This window comes from Canis lupus, chromosome 15, assembly GCF_048164855.1.
Source record: "Canis lupus baileyi chromosome 15, mCanLup2.hap1, whole genome shotgun sequence".
NCBI lineage: Eukaryota > Metazoa > Chordata > Mammalia > Carnivora > Canidae > Canis > Canis lupus.
The window spans coordinates 14,428,357-14,451,432 of record NC_132852.1 but is presented as its reverse complement, the minus strand read 5'-3'; the positions used below and the strand labels follow the sequence as shown (position 1 = coordinate 14,451,432).

The following is a 23,076-nucleotide window of genomic DNA, read 5'->3' as shown; positions in this document are numbered from 1 at the left end:
TATTCTCAAGAGAGAAAAGAATTTTTTTTTTTTACAACTCAACTATGTTACAATAAAATAAATTCTTCATCATGCTGTCTAATATTTCTCGCTCAAGAAGCAATATAACCAACTGGTTCCAGTCATCAAGCAAAATATCCTTAAGACAGAAGTTAATCAACTGTTGTGCATTTACCTGTCTCAAATATCACCTTTAAACCGTCTTCATATCTCAGAATGACGGACAAAATTAACAAAAGAGAAAAACAAGTCATTTGATTATTAAAATCCTCACTATAGTGCAAATACTATAGATTTCAAAAGAACCTTGGACATAGTTAAGCCAACCTCATATTACAGATGAATAACCTGACACCTAGATGAGGTGAAATAACATGCCTAAAAGTCACACAGGAGAGCTGGAAGAGAAAAAAAAAACTTTTTTTTTTTTTTTTTCCAAACAAGCAGACAGAATTTTTCACATGTTAATCAAAAAGAATCAAGATCATCAGATTAGGAAGAAATGAGGAATAAAAAGTATGTTACACATAGATTTAAAGAACTAGTCAATCTGCTGCCCCCTCCCCCAAACCAAAAAATTCTCCGAATATATGTTCGTATATCCATCAATATGCTTACCCTTAAAATATCAGAATCTCGGAAAATTCAATTTACAAATACATTATTAATTGCATTGTTATAATGAAATTAGTTCATTAAACGTGAAAACATCAAACAGCACCAATACCAGAAAGTTAAAGTGAATACACTATTACTTAAAATAATATATAATCACTGATTGGGACAGAAATCAACTATAGCCACTAGCAAAACTATTTCAACTCCTGTTTGATGTAAAGGCAATATTTTAAAGACCAGTGTGCGCCCTTTTTCCCACTGGCGGGCCTGTGGCTAGGCATCGCAGAAGTGGGTCACATGGAAAATGTTATTAAATAAGATGCATTTTTTAAAATTGCTCAACCTTGAACCATGATACTGCATAACCCCAAATTTTCCAATATAAGCCAATGGCACCATTTTTGGTATCCTAACTATGCTTAGCTGTCCCAATTAAAACAAAACAAAACACAACTCCCTTATTAAGCACTAGGTTAAATGGGTCTATGATGCAGCAGCAAGGCATTTACAAATGGGCTACTGACAGTGTATCAAAATGCTACTAAGGAAAATACAGCAGCAAATACTCTAATAAGAGCACATTATTCCACATGGAATCCCAAATTATTCTTATCTCTAGCTCCTGAGATTCTTGGAAGACTAGAGATGAACAAGTGTATGTATAAATGGGGCTAGGGAGAAAGAAGCTCCGAATGTAGTGTTCATATTTTAAATTACCCAAGATAATTTGAATGCTTACAGAGAACTCCAACTGTATCTAAATTTTTTAAAGCCCAGAGAACTAAAATGCTAGCAAAACTTTGGTGTTTACCCAAAAAACAGCTTTGTAGTTTTAAATGAAAATGAAATAGGCATGGTTTGTGAAGGTTTTATAATGTTCACACCACCCTCTCCCTATTCCCTGCTCCTTTCATCAGGTGATCTAAAGACTACCTGGTTTAAAATATTTGGTAATTCAGTGCAGAAAATTAAGGTCACAGACAAAGTACAACAACTTTTAATACACCATTAATACTAATGATTAAAAATTATTGCATAGTCTTATGCATTTACCCTAAAACATTTTCTGAAAGTAAATTCTGAAAGAATTATATAAAAGACAAATAACCTTTTAAAACGTGGATGGCATTTACTACCTCGATCTTCTATCCTTTTTTGCCTTGTCAGTACTTTTGTCCATTGTTTTCTCATTATCTCCCCTGCACTTTGGGCAATACCACTTCCCCTTTGGTTTATAGGTAAGCGAAACACACGAAAAGTGAAACCATTCAATTGGACACTGTTCATTGTCACATCCGATCATTTCCCCATAAGACACTTGGTTACACAAACAGTATGTAGGTTCATTGGGATCTATTGCAAACTCAACAGGTGATGCTTCCCTTTCCTGCTTGGCCTTGGAGCGTTTCTTTTTCTTGGCTGACTTGGATTTCTTTTCCTTAGGTGGCTGATCATCACAGTCTTCAATCCCATTCGTCATGTGACATAAATCACGGCTTTCACTGGTTCGCTGTCTGCGGGGTCTTCTCGAAGATCTTTCTGGTTGGCTGGAATCCATCTTTCCCTTATCCGAGGCCCGTTCACCTTCAGCAGGATCTTGAAAACACTGTGAATGCAACTCCATTTGCCTTGCCCGATTTTCCACCAATTCGAGCATCTGCGTGACAATCTGAATTTTTTCATCTCCCAATTCTTGACTATTGATTAATGCTCTCTGGAGATGCTGCTGTAGGCGTTTTTTCTGGTTTGAATCATCTTCTTTCTTATATTTTTCATAGACATCATCAATTTCCTTTAATGTTTCTAAAAATGTAAGAGAAAATCAGAACATTTGTGCATTAGCACATATAATATTTTTAAGTTAGCTATCTTTCACAGAATTGGTAAAGTTGAATGAACTCAAATCATAAAACCACACTCCTCTTGGCAGGTATACATTAAAAAACATTAATTCCCACAGAAAAACCGTATGTTATCCAATATGAAAGCATATTTAGAAATAAACTAGTAAGAATACAAAGCTTTCTTTTTAAATTTTATTTATTTAAACAGCTTTCTAATACTCATTAATCTATATTTAAAAGGATAAGAACAGTGCCTGGCTGGCTCAGTTGGTAGAGTGTATAGGACTCTTGATCTCAGGGTCATGAGTTCAAGCCTCATAATAGGCGCTGAGCTTACTTTAAAAAAAAAAAAAAAAAAAGGATAAGAAGAAATGTGTGCACTAATTAGTACTCAAACTATTTTACATGGGCAAGAACATTGTATGCCACTTTACAGTCTACCTAGTATTAAAGTCACCTGTATTTCATTTGAACCTCAAAACGACACTAATAATTTACATGCCAGTCTTCAACTGTTAAACTTAGGTTCTAAAACTAGGCTACAGATTACTGTCGAACTGTGTTTACAGGACTCCAGAGAGACATTACACCTTTACTTTCATATCATACCCCTGGACACTCTTAAACAAAGCAGACACAAGTTAACTTTTCCCACCATATTAGTTTTAATGGCTCTTTTATTTTATCATATGGGAGATTCTGAAAACCAAACTATTTCCAGAGTAGGTTTAGGTTCAGATTCTGGCATCAACTGACTAAGCTACTAACAAAATTATAGTAAAGTCAGCACTGGATCACTCTGCTTTTGTAGATAACTCAGCAGTTGGTTTTAAGCTTTTTGAACTGCTGATTTTGGTATTGTATAGCGTGTGGCACACAATTTAAATCAATTAAAAATGTCTGAGTCACTATAAAGTATAAAAAGTCTAAAAATATAGTTCCAGATGTCACCAAAAATTTACATAAGATTGTTTTTTATTCAAATCTGTTCTATTTCTTGTCCTTACGAGATATAAAGCTATCTAGAATGGTTGTCTTACTAAAGGTGGGGGAACAAAAATTAATTTACCACACCACGTGGCATATCACGGTTTTATATTCTAATAGTACTACCAGCACATGATATACCATTGTTTTACCTTCCAATATTATCAATGATAACAACAGAAATGTTAGACAAGTGCATACACTAGGGCTGTCTGCAAGAATGGTTAACACAAAGCAAGTAGTCAATACAACTCTTATGAATTAACTCCTCCCTAGAAATTATAAGTACTCACACTTGATGGATAACTGCTTAAGTTATCCATGGGATACATGACAAAGTGCTACCACACATTTGAGGGTACTCATACCTGCATAGCATATTTTAAAACAAAGGTCAGATCTAGCCCATTTGCCCAGCTACGTATGTAGGTGGCTTTCCTAAGAATATCACTTTTCTCCTGGAAAAATAATTATGTATTTTCCCCTCAGACATAAAACTTGAGGATTAAAAAATAAAGGTAAACCTTAAGCCTTATTTAAATATTCTGTACCTATCAGGAGTTAGAAGCTAATGATGTCATACAGGCACACTGATACTGTACATGAGAAAAATTCACATTTCTAGGACACCTTAATTACGTAATGAAAGAAGAGAGGAAACTAAGACCGACTAAGCCCCTTTTATGTGTTAAGGCTTTTCTCATTTAATCTCCAAAGCAAGCTCAATGAGGAAGGTATGTATAATTTCTGTATGTGAAGAAAATGAAGGTCAAGAGGTAACAACCCTAGACTTTGAACTCTGCCAGGTATGTACACCTGGCTCTGCTGTTTAAGCACTTTCTACTAAGCTCCACGGAAGGCACTTGAAATTAAGTATTAATTTTTAGTTCAATGGTTATTTACCCAAGAAATTACAAACAAGAATACCGGAACAAATATTGAAGTTCTCTAATAACCATATCCCATAACAAATACTTTTTTTCAATTGTGAAACTGTTGTCTTCATTTCCCTATTTCTAAGTTTTTAAGGTTACTTTTAAAGATTCTTCAGTAATTTCTGAAACTGTCTCAAATAGGTAGGAGAGAAACTTTTTTGACTTCCTATATTTTATATCACTAAATATTGCGGTAAGTATCAAACGCAAAAACAAAAAATACATAAGAACTAGCAAAGAAATAAAAACCATATGAAGTTGGATCCCGGAGCACACAAGCACATAAAGCTAATCAACATAAAACTGTGCAAGTGGAGCTTCGTAAGCATGGGCACAGACTGAAAACTAGATCCTTGTTTTTATATTAATCTTGAAAGTCACCAATCTTAATGGAGCCAAAAACATTTATAATCTCTCGATCTTTTAGAGCTTAATAGTGTTTCTCATGTTACCAAAGCCACTCAGGACAATTCTAGATGGTCAGGATGGCAGATTTCCCTGTAACCAATTTTCCCTCCCAATTCAAATGAAAATGGCTGAACTCTTGTAAATAGGTGTCCTTAAGGAAATGTAAAAATATGCAGTCTTTACAAACTTCACGGAGTTACTATGTGAAAAACAAAAAATGTTCAATCGACGATTCTCAAGCACACATGTATCATCTTAGGCTACAATTCACGTCTGTGCTCCATGTCTGCAGAAAATACCTGGGGGGGGGGGGCTTTTATCAAGTAAGTTTTAATAGAAAATTAATAATGGTACAAAAACAAGGATGTGCGCGAGAAGTAGGCATCCTACTTCCCCACCTACTTAAGTGAACAAGTCACTTCAATTCCTCGTGAATTTTAACTTGTCTGTAAAACAAATGTTTACTTCATAGGATTACTGTGAGATAATGTTCTGGACCTGGCACAGCGATGATCCACGGTAAGTAACCACTCTTTCATTCTCTTCCCCCTCACGGAGACCGGTCCTATCAGCAAGCCTATCGTGTGGGTTAAGAAGGCAGAAATAAAGTATAGATTCGGAAGCACAGAGACACCTAAATATTCTAACACGCTGCAGGCCAGCAAACGTCACCCCAGAAGTGGGTTCCTTTGAAACTAAATCGTAACATTAGTGACCGGTCTAGAAAACAGAGGACGGGGTCCCAAGTCATCTTATTCAAGTCCGTACGGCTGTCTCCACATCACGTCCAAGGTCTAGTCCCCCATCAGGGTCATTAAACGCAAAACAGTTCCCCATATAAATTTCTCCCCTCCTAGTGGCAGACGAAAGGTCCACCAATACTGGATGACAAATGGTGCGCTCTGTCGGAAAGCCTGACTCCCTGCCTTGGGTTCCCGGGTCTGACCACGGAGGGTCGTTTTTGCCTCATCACTCAAACTTGCCGAAGGAGGGACCCGCGGGTAGAGGGACGCCAGGCGGTTGCCCAGTCAACCACCCACTTCCGCCTGGGGCCCGGAAGTGACGCAAGCCCCGGAACCTACGCGGGACCAGGGTCCGCGATGATCCCGGTAGCTGAGCGTTTCTTCGTCCTGAGTTGGTTCAGAAAGGGTCGAAAAACCACGACAAACACGTCCCAAACCTCAGCACTGACCCTGCCGGTTAGGAGCTAAGGTCCGCAAGGTTCCGACAGCGCCCCGCCGGCCAGCTCCGCCCAAGCCTTCCCGCGACCTGCCATTTTCGAGGCGGGCGGCAGCGCGCCCGCCCGCGCCCCGCCCACGCCCTACGTCACGCCCCAGGCCCCGCCCCCAGGGCCGGGAGGCCCTCCCCGCCACACACACACCCCTCTGCCTTCCCCCGCCGGGACCCCTCCCCTTTTAACCATTTGGCTGTAGGCGCCGGGGAAGGGCCGCGGCCCGGAACTTTCCCCGGGGCGAGAGAAGGGAACGTACTCGGTGCCCGAGCCCGGAGCCGGAGCGCCGAGGGAGGGACCTCCCCGAGTCCGCCTTCGCGGCCCTCTCTTGCTGCTCCCCCGCCCCCCCCCGCACGTTCCAATGCATCTGCTCCCGGGGTGGGGGCCGGAGGGGCGGGGGTGGGGAAAGCCAGGCCCCGGAGACCAGCGGGAGCCCGGCTGCGGCCGGCCGCTCACTCCCTCCACCCCCGCCCGCTGCACGCTCCCTCGCCGGGGCCGGAGGGTCTGCGGCACGGGGCAGGCAAGCGCCGGAACAAATGCTGCTTAAAATGGCTGATTCCTCCGCACACCAGCTGCAGCCGCTGGGTCTGCAGCGGGGGCTGACGAGCGGCCCCCACCCCCACCCGCGATACCCCACAGAAGTCCTCGCCGACCGCGGCGGGGGGAGGGGGGGCCGCGAGCCCAGCCTCCAGACCCGCTCCTCCGTCCCCCTCCGCCGAGCCCCTCCGTGCGCTCGGGTGGGGGGGGGGCCTGTCACTGGAGAAATGGAAAGTGGCACTTCCCCGGGCAGGGCAGGCTCGGAGCGACGGCGCCCGCAGGCCGGCGGGAGGACCCGCACTCGCAGCCGCGCGGCCCCCTACCTTGATATTTGTTGTCCAGCTCTCGGAGCACAGACACGTTCCTCTGCATGTCGTGGGGCAGCGACTCCACGCACTCGAGGTAGTCCTGCACGTAGCAGGTGAGCAGCCGGCTCCGCTCCCCGGTCAGGAGCGCGGCCGACGAGTAGAGTTGCTGCTGCTGCTGCCCTAACATCCTGCCGCCGCCGCTGCTGCTCCTCGCCGCCGCCGCCGCCGCCGCCTCCGCATCCAGCAGCCACACATGCACCAGCCACGGCCGCCGCGGCTCCTCGGCTCGGCAGCCCGGCGCCGCGGGGACGCCGGCAGCCGCTCGGGAGGGCACAGCCGAGTCCCCCGATCTCCACTCCCCCCAAAAGCAGCCTCACTCCCCGCCCCCGCGGGAACAAGCCCAGGGGCGGGGCGAGAGCGGGGCTCCCTCCTCTTTCCCCTCCCTCCCCAGGACTAGAGCAGCGGGGATCCCCCGGCGGAGCTGGCGCCGCGGTCCCGGGCGTGGACACCGCCGCCCCCCGCGGAGCCCCCGGCGCTAGCAATGCCGTCCCGTGGCCCGGGTCCCCATGACAAGCCCCTCGCCGCCCCCCTCTCCTCGCAGTCGCCCTCCGTGCCTGTCGGAGAGTCTCTCACTGGGCTGCCCCCGCCCCTCCGCCTGCGGCCGCGTCTGCGCCTGCGCAGGACTCGCTCCTAATAAGGCCGGGGGCCCGCCCCTACCGCCCTACCGGAGGGTTCGCATTCTCCCGCCTTCCCTCCGCCGCCCGGGCGATTGGTCTGTCGGCTCTCGGCCGCGGGGGGAGGGTGCGGAGGACGGCCAAACGGCAGGCTGCGCCCCGCCCCCTCTTAAAGGGGCAGCGCTGTCAAGCCCGCCTCTTCGCTCCGTGTCTGAATGGGACCGGGGAGGGGAGGCGGCTGGCTCCTTCTTCCGTCGTTCCCACGGGGAAGGGGACTCTCGGTGCGAGTCCCTCGGCCCGCTGTCACCGACATTTTCCTTCTGGGGGTGGGGGGGAGCGCCCTGGCGCGGCGCGGCAAGTCGCGGGGCTTTAAAAGAGCAGCGGGCGTCCGGCGGCTTCTCGCTACGAGCTGCAGGAAGGCCGGCGGGAACTACGCTACCCAGCGTGCAGCGGGCGCGGCTCCCGGCATGCTCGGCGGCCGTGTTCCCGCCAGGCCGCCGCCTCGACGCGGCCCGCGGGCCGGGCGTCCTCCTCCTCCTCCTCCTCCTCCTCCTCCCCTCCCGCGACGGCGGCGGCCTTCGCGCTCAGGGACGCCGCGGCGGGGGCAGAGGGCGAGGTAGGCGGCGCTCCCGGCGGGCCCCAGCCGCTTCTTCCTGTCCTCGCCGTTTAAATCTCCCTCCTGGCTTCAGCGCGCTGCCGCCCTGCCCCCGGGCCGGGGCGGGGGTGGGGGGGGTCTGCCGCGGCTCCTCTGCAGGATGCGTCCGCGGCCCGGCCCCCCGGGACTCCGCCGTGTCGCCCGCATCTGCCCCCTCCCGCTCCCCCACCCCCCACCCCCCAGAAACCTGTCTTGTCCAACACACAACCTTTAGAAAAGGATTTCCCCCTCCTCGGGGTGTCGGAACCGGGGAGCCTCACGTGGCCCCGCCCCCCGCCTCCATCAGTCCTTGCCCCGAGGCCGAGAACCGCAGGGGCTCGGGGGCGGGAAGCGGGGAGGCGAGCAGAGAAGCCCTGGTCCTCCTCCGTGCGGTCGACTTTCAGGGCTCAGGTTCCGCGCAGTGTTGGACGCGGCGGCCAAGCGGAGGGGCCGAGGTTGTGCCACAGGGACTCTCAGGACGGGATAACGTGGGACTCGGGGAGACGAAGCGGCCCTAAGGAGGACGAGCACGCGGAGAATTCCAGCGGCAGGTGCCTTCGGGTCAGACGGGAGACGCCAGGGGGCTGCCCCCCCGGATCCCCCACCCCCGCCCCGCCGTGTCCGGTGCGTCCGCAGGGGACCTCTGCAGAGCACTTTTGAAAACCCCTGTTTGTACGAGTGCCCCTCGACGTGCAAAGAGAAGTGCAGGCTCCGACCTGCAGGAAATTTTGCATTTCAAGGCAAAACAGGGCAAAACAGCCCTCCAGAAAACTCGGCCGCTTGGGAACAACAGAAAACCCTGCACGGGGCTGGGAGACGGCCTGGCGTTCTCCTGTGGCCCTCTTGTGGTCCTCGACTACTCGAATATTACATTAACCCAGGCGGTACCGTGCGGTGTGTTTCTGAGAACCGTCTAGGATTTCATTGCGCTCGGTCTTGAGCTCTTTCAGAGTCAACAGCCAGGTTAATGTCAAGAGCCAGTCATGTTAAAAATTGCATTTTACTGGTTTTTTACCTGAACCCTACTGTTTTGTTTTGTTTGTTTACTCATGGGTTTGATTCGGGTACTCTTTATTGGAGGCCCAGAATAATGCAAGATGCCCCCCACCCCCCTTTTTTTCTTTTTACTGATTCAGGTTAGGCACTGAATGTACCCATGGATTTTATTCAGCCTGAGAAGTAACCTGCAGGCAGACAGATAGGACACGTGGTTAGAACCTAGCAGTAAGAGAGGCGGAGACGCAGACTACTTAAGACTACCTCGTCCAGGAACCCAGAGCAAGAAGAGAGGAAAGGGGGCTGGGTATGATCATGAATATCTTCTATACATTATTTTCACCTTTCATAACTCTGTTGAACAGGCTGAAGGGAAGCAAAAAAATCCAAATAGTGATTTTTTTTTTTCAGCTTGTGTTGGTCTGTGCCCATAAAGAACACTGTAATTTGTGTGTGTGAGAGAGAATTATTTTGGATGTGCTTTGTTTTGGGATATTGATTTATAAAAGTTTTTTTTTTTTAATGTTCCTCCTTTATTTTTTTTAAAAGATTTTATTTATTTATTCATGAGAGACACAGAGGAAAGAGAGAGGCAGAGACACAGAGGAGAAGCAGGCTCCATGCAGGGAGCCTGACATGAGACTGCATCCTGGGACTCCAGGATCGCACCCTGGGCCAAAGGCAGGTGCTAAACCACTGAGCCACCCAGGGATTTCACTGATTTATAAAAGTTAATGAAAGATGTATTCCTGCCATGTTTATGTAAGCACACTGCATGGGAAGAGTACTTTATGGAAAAAAAAATCACCATATTCCCCCAAATTCAACTTTTTTTTTTTTTTAAAGATTTATTTATTCATGAGAGAGGGAGAGAGGCAGTCATAGGCAGGAGAAAGAAGTAGGCTCTTTATGGGGAGCCCGATGTGGGACTTGATCCCATGACCCTGGGATTATGACCTGAGCTAAAGGCTCAACCACTGAAGCCCCCAGGTGCACCCCAAATGCAACTCTTGACCTTTGGTTATTTATCATGTTCTTTTCTTCTCAGTGAACACTTAGCTGGGCATTTGGTGGCTTTTCACATTGGGTTGCCTTGCTGAGCTAAAGGTAAAATTTTAAAGTCCCCAATTCCCTACGATGTAGGAATTAATTGGTTATAGTAAATCCTCTGATAAAGCAAAAAACATCTTATATGCTTTTCAAAATATTTTCTACCATAAAGTAGCCCTTAAAAAGATAAGTAAGCCCAAAATTAGTAGAAGTGTCTGGGATTACCTGTAATTTCAAAGTCAGGTTCTTTTAAGAGACCTCTGGTGGTAAATGTTTATGCTTCTAAACCTGTCTTATAGCCCTTATTTATGTTGTGAGAGGGTAGGGCAACAGCTCCAAACAGCTTCAAACCAGCAGATAGTTCTGAAGGATTCCTAAAGATACCTCCTGAGAAGATTTAGTTCTTGCTTATGTCAGGCCAATTAAACTTGAAATGCTTTTCTTCTTTCTACTTCTTAATGTTTTGTAAAACTTTTTAATTATGGAAATTTTCAAACATGCTCAAGAGTAAAGGTAATAATACAATAATGCTAACACACTATTCATCCAGCTTGAATATATATCAGTATATGGCCGACATTATTTCACTTATGGCCTTCCACACTTTCTTTCCCTTGCTGGGTTGTTGTATTTTATCTGAAAATAAGTTAAGTATAGAGGGATAAGAAATTATTTTTTTTTTAGAAACATACCCACAATTCCATTATCCCATCAAAAAGGTTATCTATCGTTTAATACCCAGATGAATAAAGTTTCCAGATATCTCTGTTGTCTCATCAGTATCTTTTTACACTTGATTTAACAGATTCCAAACAAATTCCACACCTTGCATTTGGTTAGTTAGATCTTTTCTAAACCAGTAAGAGGCAGTTAATTCTCTATTTAATTCAGTGAAGCAAATAGCAATGTTTTTCTAAGGAGGGTATTTGGATAGTTAAAGCATTATTAAAAGTGTAAGGAAATTTGGTCCTAGGATTAAGTCCCATATTCAGCTCTGCTCAGCAGGGAGGTAGCTTCTCCCTCTCCCTCTGCCTACTGCTCTGCCTACTTGTGTGCTCTTTTTCTGTCAAATAAATAAATAAAATCTTAAAAAAAAAAAAATGTCTAGGGAAATTCAAGAAAAGCACTTTAACAAAAACTCTTATGTTAAAAGATCACCAATTGATAGCCCACAGTAGAAATCTAATTGTACCTAATGCACGTAAGTAAATCATTACAAATCTAAGAGTTTTTATTAGATTATAATTTGTTCTGGAAGATCCAGTGAAACATTTTAAGTTGTACTGAAAATACCGAAAATTTCAAATCAGCTCATTAGTACAATAGGTAACTAAAATGAAGAAACAGTTTATTTCCATTGAGGTCAGTTTTAAAGTATTTTTAATTGCTTTATTGCATTAGTAGTCCAGACTAATTGTATTTTAAAAAACAGAAAATAGAGCTAGAAGGAGGATACATAAAAGTCACTAACTGGAGATAGCAGGGATCCCTAGGTGGCTCAGAGGTTTAGCGCCTGCCTTTGGCCCAGGGTGTGATCCTGGAGTTCTGGGATCGAATCCCACATCAGGCTCCTGGCATGGAGCCTGCTTCTCCTTCTGCCTGTATCTCTGCTTCTCTTTCTCTCTCTATGTCTCTCATGAATAAATAAATAAAATCTTAAAAAAAATACTGGAGATAGCTTTTCTCAGAGTCTAAGTATACCCTCAAGATATAATTACAGTTTGCTTCTTTGCTTTAAGGAAATACTTTGGCTAGGAATAAAGGATGAAGTTAAAATACCAGATTCTTGAGGTGGAACATTAGAAACAGGAGCAAGGTTGGTCTGTACATTTGGCTTATGAGGTAGACAGCACAGATTTATAATTGAGTGCATACAGTCAGTCCCACTATGGGTTATAGTATTGTTCAGCATTTAGAAGGACTACTGTCAGCAAGATGATCACAGCAAAAAAATGAAGGGATTGTGAATGACTGGAACTGTAGTAAAGAAAAAATTCAGTATCATGAACTATCATTCCCATAGCCAAGAAAAAAAAAAGCAAACACACATTATCTACTTTGGTTATCTCAGAAAAAATAACACATATGGTATACTTTGCATATTGCTGACCAGAAAAACATTGAGTTTTCCCTAGGTGGTTACCATAGTTACATGAGCTGTTTATAACATCAAGAGGAGGAACTAGGTCACAGTATTGAAGGAGTTTGAATTATGCAATTATGTTTCCTAAAAACGGGAAGGGGTTTAAATTTTAGGGAAGAGAGATTTATACTGTATGTTCAAAATTGAAATTCTTGTCTAATTTTGGCTGTGAAACTTAAAATTTTGTCCAAAATTAAATAGTTGATATCTATAGGTATAAATTGTTCAGTCTACACAAATGTGTAATAGTGTGTACTGTGATCCATAAGTGCGATAAGAGATGCCAATGCATATCTTGATGATACCAGTTTGTCTTAGTGAGTTATCTTATCTTTTTTTGATTATCTTATCTTACAGTGGTTTTGCAGGTAATCAGTAAACCCAACAGTAGCTGAGAATCTTGGAGTAGCTAAATCATGTGTAAACTGAAGGTTTGACGTCTTACCTTCTTTGAAATCTTGAGATTAAAGCTTGGCGCAATGCCTGTCAGATGCTACTCTTAATCTGTCATAGAGATTTTCTTATTAATTTCATGAAATGGATAAAGAAAAGCAGTAGGGCAGGAATGTTTTGAAGTTGTGGTAGTGGAGCACCTGGTTGGCTCAGTCGGTAGAACAAGCAACTCTTCATCTCAAGCCCCACGTTGGGCTTAGAGCCTACTTTAAAAAATAAGAAGAAGAAAGAAAAAACTTGAAAGCTGTGGTAGCCTAGATGAATACTAATATATGTGTGTGTGCATATAATATGTATTTTTATATATGTACCTATGTACATCCTATATATATATATACACGCACATATATTTCTATATATATATATTTAAACTAAGAACGTCACAAAATGATGATTTTATTCAGGAGCCCTGCACAGTGCTCAATAAATAAAAGATACAGGAACAGAAAATTAAAAATTGCACTTCAAGATTACAGGTATTGCAGACAGTTATTTTTTAATCTCATGATCAGCCTAGACTCAAAGACTTTTTTTAGCTTAAAGTAATCTCAGATCAATGATTTCCCCCAAAGGAAGAGAGAATAGGTAACAGGCAGCCTCACTGAAAAGCTGGGTAAACCTCTACCACTGATAGTAATTTATCATAACCATCATGGCTGTAGGGATGGGGAAGGGCTCAGGGGTCCCTATTAATAGACCACCTCTCTACCAACATTTTTTTTTTTTTTACAGATGATGGTTTGGAAACCCAGGGAAGTTAATTAATTTGCCCAGGATTACATTGCAATTTATGAAATAAGGGTACACCTAGAAATTTAAGAGTAAAACAAACATTTCTTTGTTTTATTATCTGGCTGGCAATAATCATTACACAGGACAAAAGTACCCATTGGGTGAAAAATTAAGAACTTAGGATATTATAAAATTACTTTTCCTGAAAAGTCTTGCAGCAAATTTAACAAAATTACCTTTAAAGGGAACTTAGAATTTCTTGAACAATAATATTCAATATAATCACAAAATCAAAAGTACTAGAAACCATGTTTTCTTTAGACTATTATTGACAACAAAGATGCCTTATGCCTTCAGTTCTAGCTGAAATAATATGATCTTTTATAAATAATATTAATACTACTAGCCAGGAGCCTTTTGCTAAATATTTTTTTCCTTTTACATTATCCTAACTCGGGGTACCTGGATGGCTCAATCAGTGAACCATCTGCCTTCCGCTCAGTTCATGATCTCTGGGTCCTGGGATGCGCCCCCTCATCAGGCTTCCTGCTCAGAGGGGAATATGCTTCTCCCTCTCCCTCCCCCACACCCTCCCCTTTGTGCTCTTTTGCTCTCTCTCAAATACATAAGTAAATAAATAAATAAATAAATCTTTAAAAAACAAAATAGGGACGCCTGGGTGGCTCAGTCAGTTAAGCATCTGCCTTCAGCTCAGGTCATAATCTCAGGGTCCTGGGATCAAGCTGGGTCTGAGCTCTGTGCTCAGCTGGGAGTCTGCGTCTCCCTCTCCCTGTGTGCCTCCCTTCTGCTTGTTTTCTCTCTCTCTCAAATAAAATCTTTTTAAAAAAATTCATAAAAAATAAATAACTCTCATTGATTTTTTAAGAAGATGGAATATATTTTATTGAACAGGTTTCTAGCTTTATTAATTTAAATATTTTTTTCATTGTTTTTTTCCGTGTGTCTCTTTTTTTTTTCTCGTGTGTCTCTTTCTTAATTGAAGTATGCATACAATGTTATATAGTTTTAGGTGTACAACATAGTGCTTCCACAGTAGTATTAGGCAATCCTTACCATGATAAGTATAGTCACTATCTGTTACCATATAAAGTTATTAAATTATTATTGACCATGTTCCCTATGTTGAACTCCTCATCCCTGTGACCTATTCCTAATTCATTATTTAATGAGGCTTTATTGGAGCTACTGTTCCATTAATCACTCTTGGCATGATTAATTTAATGCACCATTTTGGTAAATATTGGTTTCTCTTCTGAGGGTGACAAATTTTTAAAAATTGCTTATCCAGTTTTACTTCCATAAATTGAGGTTCTCTGACTTTTTTTTTTAGTGTCTTTTGGGGGTAGGCATTTTGTTTGATTTTTTAGTGAAGTATAATTAGTATACAATATTACCGGTTTCAGATGTACAACATTGATTCAACAATCCTATACATTACTCACTGCGCACCACAATAGTCATCATCTATCACTCAACGTTATCACAGCATTTTTTTTTTACCATATTCTCTATGCTGTACTTTTCATTTCTGTGAGTTATTTATCTTATAACTGGAATTTTGTACCTCTTAATCACCTTTATCTATTTTACTGATCATCCCACTCTATACTCTTCCATATACAAACCCATATATCTCACCCTATGTGTTTCTGGAAAACTGTGCTTAAATCTTACTTACTTGCTGTAAGTAATTTTAAACTAGCCATTTATAAAATAAGAGATGCAAGTTTTGAAAATATTTATTTAATACAAATAATTTATCTGTTTTTCTTTTATTTAGTAGAATGCCCTCAAGTGTTTTGTTCTCCTTGAGAAAACATATGTTGTGTGTCCATCTAATTGCAGCCTAGGTTTAGTTTCTTTTGCTTGTTTTAACTGTGGTGTACATTCCAGATACTTTAGCATGATATCCTTTGGTCACAGAAATGTCATCTTCAGGGAGAAGACTTTGAAGAAATCCCCGAAAGTGACAGTAGAAATGTTTTCTTCTGGTATCTGGCAAAAGTAAGTACTAGAATTAGAAGGATGAAAAAAAATCAAAGACATAAAAGCAGGGGGAAATTTGTATAGAATATAATAGAGGCTAAATAGCTTTCTATGATGGGAAAGTAGAATCAGAGAAAGGAATGATTATTTAAGCCATTAATGGTAGTAGTACATTAAAATTAAAATTTAGGGACCATGATACATAAATTATAACTATGGAAACTAGTTGTGATACTTTTATGTGTAATGAAAAGACAGTTGTAATACAGGGTTGGGCTAATAGTATCTCTAACTTTATCTTTGAAAATTGGCATGCTGATTCAAAAATAACTTCAAAAGAGCCTAGCGACTTCCTTATATGATAACATCTTAGAACATCTCTACCTTTTTATATTCAGGTAAAATATCTCTGGAAGAATAGTCCAGCAATATTTACTGATATTAGTTGCCTCTAACTTAGGGCCTGGGGATCTAGAGTTGGAAGGACACTTAGTTTTCACAAACACTATTTTGTACTTTAATTTAAAATTTTTTATTTGAGTATAATTGACACAATGTTACATTAGTTTTAGGTGTACAACATCATAATTCGGACAAGTTTATGCATTATGCTGTGCATTTAAATTTTTTGATACAGGTATTACTTTAATAAAATCTAAACTTTATTTTAAATATAAGAAAAAAGCTATACATTCTGGAATAACGAAATGCATATGTACACTACCTACTAGGAAAGGAGCATATAATCTAAATATTTACGTTCACTTTTTTGGGGGCAGAGGGACACAGGGAGAGGGAGAGAGAGAATCTTAAGTAGGCTCCATGACCAGTGTGTAGCCCAACACAAGGACTCAGTCTCAAGACCCTGAGATCATGACCTGAGCCAAAAAAAAAGAGTCGGATGCTTAATCGACTGAGCCACCCAGGCCCCCTTAGATTTAGTTCACCTTTGTGAAAATGTTTCTACTACTTTTGCTAATATTGTCTGCACTTGGCATACCAGTATTATTATTGCATTATATATTATTATGTAAATTAAAACCAAGAAAAGCAATTGGCAAATTTGAAACTTTTGAAGACTTCCCCCTGGAGGAATTAATTTAGCAGTTTTTGCATCAGAAACACATTTTTTTGTGAAGGTTTTTTTTTTTTTAGCAGTTTAAGAGAAGTTCCATGTAACCTTTTTCTCATTCAATGTAGCCCTCAACTTCATAAGAGCTTTTGAAATCTTTGTGTGATCTCATTTGAGGACTTTATGTTAAGGTAGACTAAATTTTTTAATCATTTTAATGAATTGAATGTTTGAAAATTCATATTTAGGTCGATATTATATATTAATGCCATCTATTACTTCTGCCTGCAATCTCAAGCAGGACCTATGAAATATGTCTATCCAAAAGGAGTCCTTCCCTGAAGGACTTTTATTGAGCTGTGGTCTTCTCTATAGGATTGAAATTTAACAAAAGTATCTAGTCAAGAAGAATCTGAACATAGCAGATGAGAAAGGGAAAAGATTGAGAGAAGAGTCCACATGTCATAAAGCAAAGAGAGGATGATGTACACGAAGCAGCTATTATTTGCTCTGTTGCATGCTTCAAAGAACTCCCAAGAAATTGAGTCCATCCCACTGGATATATCTTTCAATTTGGGATGGAAATTAATTTTTTTCTAATAAAATAGATATTAGTAGATATATAACACACAGGGAAACAATTGAGCATAGTGGCCTAAGTGGTTACAATACCTTATATAAGAGATGGTCTCTTATATAGAATAAGAATAGAAAGCTATTCTTCAGCATATGACATGTTGCTTTCTAGAAAAGAATCAGAGTGACAGCACTGCTGTAATGAATAATGGCCTATAGGGAGAGGAAAGGGGGAGCAAGAAAGGAGCAACTAACAGGGAAATGCAGTCATATGGAAAGCACGAGACAGATTCAGGAAACTTCTAGGAGGTAATACCATCTGATTTTAGTGACTGTATTTAGGGGATGGGAGAGAAGTGATCTAGAATTTTTGCTTGGGCCATAAGCAGATCAAGGCAATGCTATATGAAATATTTCTATTTGCCTCCAGGAGGCAAAGCAGGTTTGTGGCAGAAAGATTTAAACCATACAAGGATATAACTGTAGTTTTTACATCTTTGGGCTCTATCGATCTTAGGCCTCCTCTGTCAAAAAACGTAAGTTATTGCTTCCTGTAAGTAGCTTACTTGTTTGTAAAGAACAGCCAGCTCTTGAAATTGGAGTCTGGGAATGTGTTGGGAAGAGTAGAGAGACCAGAGGAAATGATTTAGATATGTTGTCTTTTTTTTTTTTTTTTTTGAAGATTTTATTTATTTATTCATGAAAGAGACACAGAAGCAGAGACACAGGCAGAGGGAGAAGCAGGCTCCCTGCGGGGAGCCCAATGCGGGACTCTATCCCAGGATCCCAGGATCGCACCCTGAGCTAAAGGCAGATGCTCAACCACTGAGCCACCCCAGTGTCCCAGAGATACAGTTGTCTTAAAAATGATTCCACATGCCAGGACTTAGCTTTGTATGATTTCTATTAGTAAGCCAGGAATTGAAATAGATGATAGCAAGGATATATATATATAAAGACCCTTAAAAAACAATAAAAAAAAAGACCTTTGTGAGGAAAAAGTTAATGTGGCAGGTATTTACTTATTCCTTGCATGTCTCCAAGGGAACCATGATTGATTCTTGGCCAACCCTGTGAATTTGGCCCTTGGAGTGTTTTCATGTTAATGATGATTATTTTGTTACATACACTTGGAGCAATTTCTTTGCACAAACGTGTGCACTTGGTTTCATTGTTGGGGTCCCAAGTTTCAGTTGCCATAGCTGATTGCATAGCAGAATATACGTATATTAATAGACCTCCATAAAAGCCTTAGACCCTGAAACTCAAATGGGTTTCCATTGGCAGAGGCATTCCACAGATGCCTATAGTTTGCTGCTAGAGAGAGAAAGAGAATTCCTGTAGAGCTTCAGACAAAGGACTTTGGAAGTCTATGCTGAATTTCTCTGGACTCCACCAATGGATCTTTTTCCCATTGCCTTTGCTGTCTACCATTTGCTGTAATAAATTTTAGTCATCTGTATAAAATGCTCTTCATTGAGTCTTGTGAGCCCTTCTGGGAGTACTAGATATACAAAGTGCTGAAGAAACTTAAAACCCAATTTGTCCATCCAAGTCTTAGTAGGATTTACTGGGGGGAAAAATTAACAGATGTAAGTATGTATCTGCATGTGTAGATTTAAATAAATCAAGTCTTTGGCTCATGTCCAGAAGACATTTATAGTCTCTATAGGGATATAGGACAAAGATAGAGTGTTGGGAAAATGCTTATAAGCATAAGTATAAATAAAAGCAAATTAGAAGTAAATATAGAAGCAAGGCAAATTAAAAGATTAAAATTGGTAAGAGTCAGCCAAGATTTAAATATGGTGTATATTTAAGAATAAATATGGGACCATCTTGTCAAGTAGTAGTAGCTTTTGTTTTTTCCCCCATGTATACGTCAGCAGTAAATAAAAAATGTAAAAGAAAGAACTTTTTCTGGGTTTTAGCTGATAAGTAGTGAGTCAAACTTAAGTTTGAATTATTTGGGTGGAATCAAAATTTGTACTAAATTAAAATGTAAGTATTTTATGTAGTGATTGAGTTCAATTATTTCAGCAATGAATATCATTCTGAGAACTCCACACCAATTCCCATTTTAATCAATAAACAATATCTCATAGTTTCTTCAGCTATTTACTTAAACTGCTTACATCCAAAGATTAAGAATGAACTTTGAGGGACACCTGGGTGGCTCAGCGGTTGAGTGTCTCCCTTTGGCCCAGAGCGTGATCCCAGGATCCAGGATCGAGTCCTGTATCTGGCTCCTTGAAGGGAGCCTGCTTCTCCCTTGGCCTATGTCTCTGCCTCTCTCTGTGTGTGTCTCTCATGAATAAATAAATAAAATCTTAAAAAAAAATTAACTTTGAGAGCTCTGCTTCTGGTAATGGCCAAACAGCTCCTATCAGATCACGTATATTAAAAGAAAAAAAAGGCACTGGGGAGCAAGCAAAAGAAGGCAAACTCCCAAAGGAAGTCAACACTTGGAAGAATGGAATGGCACATCAGGAGTTTCCTATTTTTATGTCTTTTAGCCTGAAGCATCCAGTCATGTAGGATGGCCTAAAACTTAGATAGATTGGCCTGATGAACCAGAGAATGGAGTCCAGGACAACCAGAATATGGTATAAGGCCTAAAATTAATATCATATACTGTCTTGACATCTGGTAAGATCAAGAGTGTCTTGAATGGCCTAAGTCCAAGGTCCCTTCCCCCTCTGCTCCTGTGGATAAGGTCCGATAGCCAAATAACCCTCCTTGTCTTGGGGGACCACATATATTTCCTCCTTATCCCTGCAAACTTTTGGAATTATTCAAACAAACCAATCACATCCTTCCATGGGAACCAGGGCCTACTTCATCTCCTTGATATTAAAAACTTTCCACCCACAGTGCCTGGTTACTTAACTCTAGAGTATAACTTCCACATGGCCCTCCACAGGGTTTGGTATCCTCCACTCAGACTGTGAGTACATGCGACTAGTAAACTGCTGTTGATCTTATCTGTCCAGTCCTGGGTGTCATAGCACATAGGATGGGAATTATTCCCTCCCTAACCAATGAGATGAAGAGGCAAATAAAAAGTATTGGAAAGTGGAAGAGAGACATCCCAGAAAGGAGAGAGCCAGAGAGAGGGAGTCTTAAAGTCTGCAGAAACTTCTCAAATCTCTAGCTAACTCTTAAGCGACACATGTGCAGGGTAGACTCCAAGCAGCCCAGATCAAGATCAGGCTAAAAGAACTGCACTGCATCAGAGTTTGAGTTTAGCCAGGTTAACTACCTGCTGAAACAAACAAACCAAAAAAAAAAAAAAAAAAAAAAATACTGCTCTTTAGAGAAACATAACAGAACCAAGCATCTCTAAAGTACATCATTCACCATGTCCAGGATAATATCTAAGATTACTAGACATATGGAGAGATAAGAAAATGTGACCCAAAAGTCGACACATAGATATCAGCTCCAAGATGAACCAGATGTTGGAATTAGAGGTAGGGATTTTAAAGCAGCTGTTAGAACTATGCTTCAAGGACTTAAGAGAAAATATACTCAAAATGAATGGAAATATGGGAAATCTCAGAAGAGGAAAAAAATTCAAGAAGAACCAAAAGGTAATTCTATAACTGAAATGGTATATCTGAACTAAAATTTTCACTTGATAACCTTAAGATCAGAGTGAAATTATAAAGCACCTGTGAATTTGAAGGTAAATCCATAGAAAGTATTCAATCTGAAGATCTGAAAGGAAAAAATACTGTAAAATAAATAATGAATAGTACCTCAGGGACCTTCAAGATCTAATATATAGAGTTACAGAAGGAAAAGAGAGAGAGAATGGGCCATAAAATCTTTTTGAAGGAATGTGGCTAAAATTGTCCGAAATTTGGTGAAAGACATAAACTACCACCAGATTCAAGCAGCTCACTGAAGCACAAGCAGACCATAATGAAAATCGCATCTAGGCACAGCAAACTGCTAAAAAAGCAAAAGCAAAGAGAAAATTTTGAAAGTAGCCAGAGAAAAGATTAAATGAAAACAAAGATTTGAACTACTACTGACTTCTCATCAGAATCAAGAAAAATGGCTTTTTTAAATAAGTGCTAAAAGAAAAAGAAAAACGTCAACTCAGAATTCTGTCTCTCAAAATATTTTTCAAGATGAAATTAAAATATCCTTCAAGAATGAAGGCAAATTAAAGATGTTTTTATTTAAAAGAAAACTAAGAGAATTTGTCACCAGCAGGCCTGTACTATAAAGAATGTTAAATAAAGTTCTTTAGACATAAAGGAAGTAATACTAGACAGAAACCTGAATGTTCAGAGAAGGAATGAAGAGCACCAGAAAAGTAAATATAAAAAGATTTTTTGGTCATGATTTCTTTAAAATATATAGGGTTTCTTTTTTTTAAGATTTTATTTATTTATTCATGAGAGACACAAAGAGAGAGAGAGGAAGAAACACAGGCAGAAGGAGAAGCAGGCTCCATGCAGGGAGCCCGACGTGGGACTCCATCTCAGGTCTCCAGATCACGCCCTGGGCTGAAGGTGGTGCTAAGCCGCTGAGCCATCCGGGCTGCCCAAAATATATAGGTTTAAAACAAAAAGTGTAACTATATAATAGGGTTTATAATATATGTAGATGTTATACATAGGGCAAGTAAAGGTATGGGTGGGATGCAAAGTTCTTGTATTTTAGGTGAAGAGATTCAATATTAACTTTAAAAATACTGAAAAGTTAAGGATGTATATTTCAATCCCTAGGGCAACCATTAAAAAAAACTCTCAGAGGTTTTGCTAAAATTAAAATGGAATTCTAAAAATTATTCAATTAATACCAAAGAAATCAAGAAAGGAATAACATGGGAGCAAAAAACAAAAACAAAACCCAGATGGAACAGATAAAATAATAATAAAATCATAGACCTTCATATCACCCATATCAATAATTACATTAAAAGTAAATGGGCTAGGGGAACCTGTGTGACTCAGTCGGTTCAGTGTCTGCCTTCGACTCAGGTCATGATCTTGAGGTCCTGGGATCAAGCCCCACCTCGGGCTTCCTGCTCAGCGGTGAGACTGCTTCTCCCTCTCCTTCTGCCCCTCCCCACACTTGTGCCCTCTCTCTCCTTCTTTCCCTCTCCCAAATAAATAAAATCTTAGAAAAAATGTAAGTGGGCTAAACACTCAAGGGCAAGGGTGATCAGGATGCATTAAAAAGTAAGACTCCAGTGCCTGGGTGGCTCAGTCAGTTAAGCACCTGACTCTTGTCAACTCAGGTCATGATCTCAAAAGTCGTGATATTGAGCCCTGGGTTGGGCTCCGCAATGCGTGTGGAGCCTGCTTAAGATTCTCTCTCTCTGGGGGTGACTGGGTGATGGGCACTGAGGGGGGCACTTGATGGGATGAGCACTGGGTGTTGTTCTATATGTTGGCAAATTGAACACCAATAAAAAATAAATTTATATAAAAAAAAGATTTTCTCCCTCTCCTCCTGCCACTCCCTCCACCTCTAAAAAAAAAAAAAAAAAGTAAGACTCAATTATATGCTGCCTGCCACTGATGCAATTTAAATATAAAAGCACAGATGGGTTAAAATTAAGTGGATAGAAAAAGATATACACAAAGTATAAGCATAAACATAAGAGGGCTGGAGTGCCTATATATCATATAAAGTAGATTTCCAGACAAAGAATCATCAGAGATAAATTGATAATCATAAAATGGTCAATACATCACAAAGAATTTTAAGTGTATATGCACTCAATAACAGAGCTTCAAAATACACGAAGCAAAAATGGACCAAATTAAGGGGAGAAATAGACAATTTCATAATCATAGTTGGTAATTTTAACATCTCTTCCTCTGGAACTTATAGAACAGGAAAGAAAAG

General features: G+C 41.2%; 1 protein-coding gene and 1 long non-coding RNA gene across 5 annotated transcripts in view; one reads left to right on the top strand and one right to left on the bottom strand.

The window, feature by feature from the left end:
• Nucleotides 1-399: 399 nt before the first annotated feature.
• Nucleotides 400-7,380, bottom strand: ING2 (inhibitor of growth family member 2). The gene is made up of 2 exons (XM_072775913.1): nt 6,884-7,380; nt 400-2,421 (listed from the first exon to the last, which is right to left on the bottom strand). The coding sequence occupies exons 1-2, from the start codon at nt 7,053-7,055 to the stop codon at nt 1,751-1,753; spliced, it is 843 nt and encodes a 280-aa protein (XP_072632014.1). The 5' UTR covers nt 7,056-7,380; the 3' UTR covers nt 400-1,750.
• A 662-nt stretch (nt 7,381-8,042) lies between these two features.
• The window catches only part of LOC140604636 (uncharacterized), a 76,865-nt gene continuing 61,831 nt past the window's right edge, over nt 8,043-23,076 (top strand). The window contains exons 1-3 of one of the 4 annotated variants that reach the window (XR_012007454.1): nt 8,043-8,158; nt 8,581-9,479; nt 15,510-15,575. This is a non-coding gene — a long non-coding RNA (uncharacterized lncRNA). Of the gene's footprint in view, nt 8,159-8,194; nt 9,480-15,494; nt 15,576-23,076 lie in introns of those variants that run through there. The other 3 variants (XR_012007455.1, XR_012007456.1, XR_012007453.1) reach the window with 3 other exon arrangements.

Coding starts and splice junctions, on each gene's coding strand:
- ING2 (XM_072775913.1), bottom strand. CDS start 7,055: ATGTTAGGGCAGCAGCAGCAGCAACTCTACTCGTCGGCCGCGCTCCTG. Junction 2,422..6,883: donor GCTGGACAACAAATATCAAG/GTAGGGGGCCGC, acceptor TTACATTTTTAG/AAACATTAAAGGAAATTGAT.